The sequence below is a fragment of the Gymnogyps californianus genome, chromosome 2 (assembly GCF_018139145.2).
Source record: "Gymnogyps californianus isolate 813 chromosome 2, ASM1813914v2, whole genome shotgun sequence".
NCBI lineage: Eukaryota > Metazoa > Chordata > Aves > Accipitriformes > Cathartidae > Gymnogyps > Gymnogyps californianus.
Window position 1 is genome coordinate 43,551,728 of NC_059472.1, and position 5,368 is coordinate 43,557,095.

At 52.2% G+C, this 5,368-nt stretch overlaps 1 protein-coding gene across 1 annotated transcript; it reads right to left on the reverse strand.

Annotated features, from left to right (window-relative positions):
• Nucleotides 1–3,376: 3,376 nt before the first annotated feature.
• NPBWR1 (neuropeptides B and W receptor 1) lies at nt 3,377–4,360 on the reverse strand. The gene has a single exon (XM_050892620.1). The coding sequence runs from the start codon at nt 4,358–4,360 to the stop codon at nt 3,377–3,379; it is 984 nt and encodes a 327-aa protein (XP_050748577.1).
• Between the last annotated feature and the right edge of the window lie 1,008 nt (nt 4,361–5,368).

Below are 5,368 nucleotides of genomic sequence, written 5' to 3' on the forward strand. Positions count from 1 at the left end.
AAACTTCCCTTCCTTCCTTCTTCTTCCCTCAGCTTTATATGCTGAGCGTGATGTCATATGGTATGGAATATCCCTTTGGTGAGTTGGGGTCAGCTGTCCCGGCTGCGTCCCCTCCCAACGTCTTGTGCACCCCCAGCCTCCTCGCTGGTGGGGTGGGGTGAGAAGCAGAAAAGGCCTTGACTCTGTGTAAGCACTGCTCAGCAATAATGAAAACATGCCTGTATTATCAACACTGTTTCCAGCACAAATCCAAAACACAGTCCCATGCTAGCTACTATGAAGAAAATTAATTCTATCCCAGCCAAAACCAGCACATTCTCCACCCCTTTTTCCATACCATTTATGTCATGGTCAGGTAACACACTATCCAATACAACTTCATTAACCACCACCGCCCTTCCCATCTTTTGATATAATACACAGATATCGTTCCCTTAGTCTATGGACCACCCCTGTAAAATGTCTGTAAAATGTCCATAAATGTCCACAAAATGTCCACAAAATGTCCACTGAGCTCATTTAGTCCATGACTTTGGGCTCCACCTGTTATGGTGGTCACTCAGGACAGGAGAGGTGGTGTGTTGCATGGAGCTATTGGGCACCAAAGCCAGCTCAGGTCGGGTCACTGCTGCACTTGCACTGCTTCTTGTAAGACTTGTCCTCCACTGGTTCAGATGGTTCCTGCTATAGTAATTCCTATAACATGCAACTCAAATCATGGATTACAACAGCTTAAAGGTATATCCATTACAATCTCTACCCCTGGTCCCTTTGGGCCAGATTATAGGGTTTAACATTGCAATGAACTCCTTCCCTTGCCCCTGCTCCTGCTTGGACTTATCCACAGACTGCAGTCCCTTAGGGTTGTACCTGCTCCAAGTGGAGCCTTATCTATGAGCCACAGTCTCTTCAGGGGTATACCTGCTGCGACATAGACTTACCCACAGCCACAGTTGCTTTGAGGTGCCCCTGTTCCAGAGTGGCCTTCTCCATGGGCCACGATGCCTTCAGAGATATACCAGCTCCAGCGTGGCCTTACCCGCAGCCACAGTCCCTTCAGAAGTAAACCTGCTCCAACATGGCCTTACCCATGGCTGCAGTCCCTCCAGGGGAGTACCTGCTCTGTTGTGGGCTTATCCATGGCCACACACTTTGAGGTGCTCCAGCATGACCTCATGCACAGCCACTGATGCTTCAAGGTGTACCTGCTGCACCATGGACTTATCCACAGCCACAGATGCTTTGAGGTGTACCTTCTCCAGCGTCGACTTATCCTTGGGCCACAATCCCTTCAGAGGTATACCTGTTGTGGCACAGACATAACCACAGCCACAGAGGCTTCGAGATGTACCTGCTCTGGTGTGGACTTATTCATGGCCACAGATGCTTTGGGGTGTTCTGTTCCCATGTGGACTCATCCACAGGTCACAGTCCCTTCGACTCAAGTTCACACTGGAGTTCCAGCCTGTCCAGTATAGCAGCACAGAAACAGCAGCGATGCCCTGGCCGTTTGCCAGCCCAGGCACATCGCCATTGCTGATATCAGAATGTTCCCAGGCACAGCAGAGTCAGATGATAAGCAGTACAGCAAGCAGTGTAAGCAAAAAGCAGCCACTAATGAGCACTGGACTCTAATATACAGTAAGACAATGTCCTGATTTCGGCTGGGACAGAGTTAACTCTCTTCTTAGTAGCTGGTACAGTGCTGGGTTTTGGATTTAGTGTGAGAATGATGTTGATAACACACTGACATTTTAGTTGGTGCTAAGTAGCGCTTATCTTAAGCCAAGGACTTTTCAGTTTCCCATGCTCTGCCAGCAAGCAGGTGTGCAAGAAGCTGGGAGGGAGCACAGCTGGGGAAGCTGGCCTGAACTAGCCAAAGGGATATTCCATACCATGGAACGTCATACCCAGTATATAAACAGGGGGGTTTGCCAGGAGGGGCAGATCGCGGCTCTGGCATCGGTCAGCGGGTTGTGAGCAATTGCATTGTGCATCACTTGTCCTTTCTTGGGTGTTATTTCTTTTTTTGTTGTATTCCTTTTCATCACTATTATTATTATTGTTAGTTAGTAGTGTATTTTATTTTACTTTAGTTATTAAACTGTTCTTATCTCAACCCACAAGTTTTACTTTTTTTTTCTTTTTCCTCCTCCCCACCCCACTGGGAGGGGGAGGGGGAAGTGGCTGCGTGGTGCTGAGTTGCTGGCTGGGGTTAAACCACGATAGACAAGCAAGCCCCATGGCAAGCACAGAAGCTTGCCAATTAATAGCTAAACAGCAATAACAGCTATAAATTTGATCTAGCACATTCCAATCAAATCTGTCATTATCTTGAACCCTGAGCCCCATGTTGGGCACCAAAAAGGCCTGTCGTGGTTTAACCCCAGCCAGCAGCCAAGCCCCACAGAGCCACTCACTCACTCCCCCCTTGGTGGAATGGGGGAGAGGATCAGAAGAGTAAAAGTGAGAAAATCTGTGGGTTGAGATAAAGACAGTTTAATAGGGAAAGCAAACGCCACCCACACAAGCAAAGCAAAACAAGGAATTAATTCACTGCTTCCCATCAGCAGGCAGGTGTTCAGCCATCTCCAGGAAAGCAGGGCTCTGTCATGCCTAACGGTAACTTGGGAAGACAAATGCCATCACTCTGAATGTCCCCCTCTTCCTTCTTCTTCCCCCAGCTTTATATGCTGAGCATGATGTCATATGGTATGGAATATCCCTTTGGTCAGTTGGGGTCAGCTGTCCTGGCTGCGTCCCCTCCCAGCTTCTTGTGCACCCCCAGCCTCCTCGCTGGTGGGGTGGGGTGAGAAGAGAAAAGGCCTTGACTCTGTGTAAGCACTGCTCAGCAGTGACGAAAACAGCCCTGTATTATCAACACTTTTTATCACAAATCCAAAACACAGCCCCATACTAGCTACTATGAAGAAAATTAACTCTGCCCCAGCCAAAACCAGCACAGGAATCATTAAGCAAGACACTCAATAACATACCTTTATTGGACTTCACCAATCACCAGTAATAGAAAGAGTCATGTGGCTTGAGTTCACAAAGCGATACCTTTAAAAAGGGAAAAGGGACCTGCTGCAGCTCTGTGAGCTACAAACCTAGGACAGAAAGCACATTAGAGAGAAGGAATTTAAAAAAAAAAAAAAAAAAACAGGGCAAGGGATGGAGAGCAGTGCTGAGGAAATGAGTGCAGGGAAGTTGAGAAAGATCCACCTGTCCCCAGTTTGTGTCTTGGGTAGTGAGACAATCTGAAGCCCTGTGGGCCATCACAAGGAGGCTGGAGAGAAAGCACGCTCTGGGCTGGAGTCACCCAGGAAGAGCAGATGACTGTAAGAGGGACACAGGAGGGGACAGAGGGTTGTCTTTATGAGGTGGTTCTGCAATCTATCAGTTTGCGAAAGCTCCTCCGGAAACTGTCATCCAGAAAGGCATACAGGAAAGGGTTGAAGCAGCTGTTGGCATAACTCAAGCTAGTGATGAAGTAGGAAATCCCAATGATGAGTGGAGTTTGTGGGATGTCAGTGGTGAGGGCCACCACTGTACTAAGGTGATAGGGTGTCCAGCAGAAGAGGCAAACAGCCAGGATGACAACCACCATCAGGGTCACCTTTTTTTTGGCTTTGTCCAGGGCTTTTGCATTGCAATGGAGGTGGACATGTCTCAATCTGCACAGCATGGTGGTGTAGAGGATGCAGATGGTGGACACTGGGATGGCAAAGCCTAAAATAAGGGTATAGATCCGACTGCCTTTCCACCACATGCTCTCAGGGTGGGGGAACACGAAGACACATTGGGAGCGCCCCTGCTCCTTGTGTATCTTAGCAAACACAGTGAAGGGCAGGATGATGACTGTGACGAAGGACCAGACGCAGAGGCTCACAATCTTGGCTGCTTGGTAGGTGCGGTAAGACATCTTCCTGGACTTGGTGGTGGCCACCACAACAAGGTAGCGGTCAATGCTCATGACGGTGAGGAAGTAGATGCTGGAGAAGGTGTTGTACTGGTCTATGGAGATGATGAGCTTGCACATGAACTCTCCAAAGGGCCACTGCAGGAGCAGATAGTCAGCAATGTTGATGGGTAGCACCAAGGTAAAGAGCTCGTCAGCAATGGCCAGGTTGAGGATGAAGATGTTGGTGACCGTTTTCATCTTCGGGGCTTTGAGGATTACATAGATGACGGCGGTGTTGCCTGTCAGCCCCACGGCACAGATGACCGAGTAGATGACAGGCACTGTGACATAGAAGCTGGGGCTCAGTGGGGCAGTGGACATATTCAGACCCCCATCCTCCCTCCTGATGCAGTCTGCACATGAGGAATTGGTCTCAGGGAGGGAGGAGTTCTCCATGGCCACAGGAGTGGGTGGCCAGGCCCACTGGTGATGGGGATGACTTGGAAGTGGGGGAAGAAAGGCGAGACCTCTGCTCTTCTCAAGCCTGTCTCCTCCAGTGCATCCAACCACCGAGGTCTCACATATGCTGCCCGCCGCCGCCCTGCTGGGAGCAAGGGGAGATCACCGAGGGCTCAGCCAGCGGCGGAGGGTCCCACCATCCACCCCCAAAGTGGGGACGGTCCCCAACCGGCTGCCCCTTCCCTCCTCCCGCACCGATGGGTGCCCTGCGGGATCAGCACCCTGCCTCGGACTCCCCCAAAGTGACCACCCCAAGGTGACAGCGCTCACCTGGGAACCCAGCGATCCGACCCGGCCGCCGCCCCCGCCGCCCCTCCGCGGCGCCTCTGGGCGCCGCGGAGGGGCGGCGGGGGCGGCGGCCGGGTCGGACCGCGGGACTCCTGCCCTCGGGGGGGGAGCCGGTGTCTTTGGGATGCTTTGGAAGGGGAGGAAGGATGCACTGACCTCTGCCAGCCTGGCTGCGGTGGTGGGGCTCCCGGAGGGGCGCAGGAACGGGGCTGGGGGGGGGCGGGGATGCGGGTCCCGGGTCCGTGCAAGGCGGGGGATGCCGGTGCCGCTCCTTTGCTTGATCCTGAGAGTTAAATGCGTGCCCGTCTCGATCTAGGTAGCAACGGATAGGTAACACGAACCGCGGAGAGGGCGGTTTAGAAGTCGGGAGCCGGACCACTGGAAAGAGATTTGTGCAATTACCTGAAGTCACATCTCCTCCCGACGGCGGCGAGGTATCGCAGTGCAGCAAAGGGCAGAGGAATCCCAGCTCTAGGTGGCATCTGCTTGTCGTGCTGGGTCTGAGAGCTCAGCATCCACCGCCTGGCTGGTCCCGGGGTGGGCAGCCCCTAGCTGTCAGGTGATGCTGTACATCTCGCCACGAAAAGGCGTTTTTCACGGGGTGTGGGTATCAAACTGAAGCAGGACGGATGCGCAGGAGTTCCTATACCTCCGCCC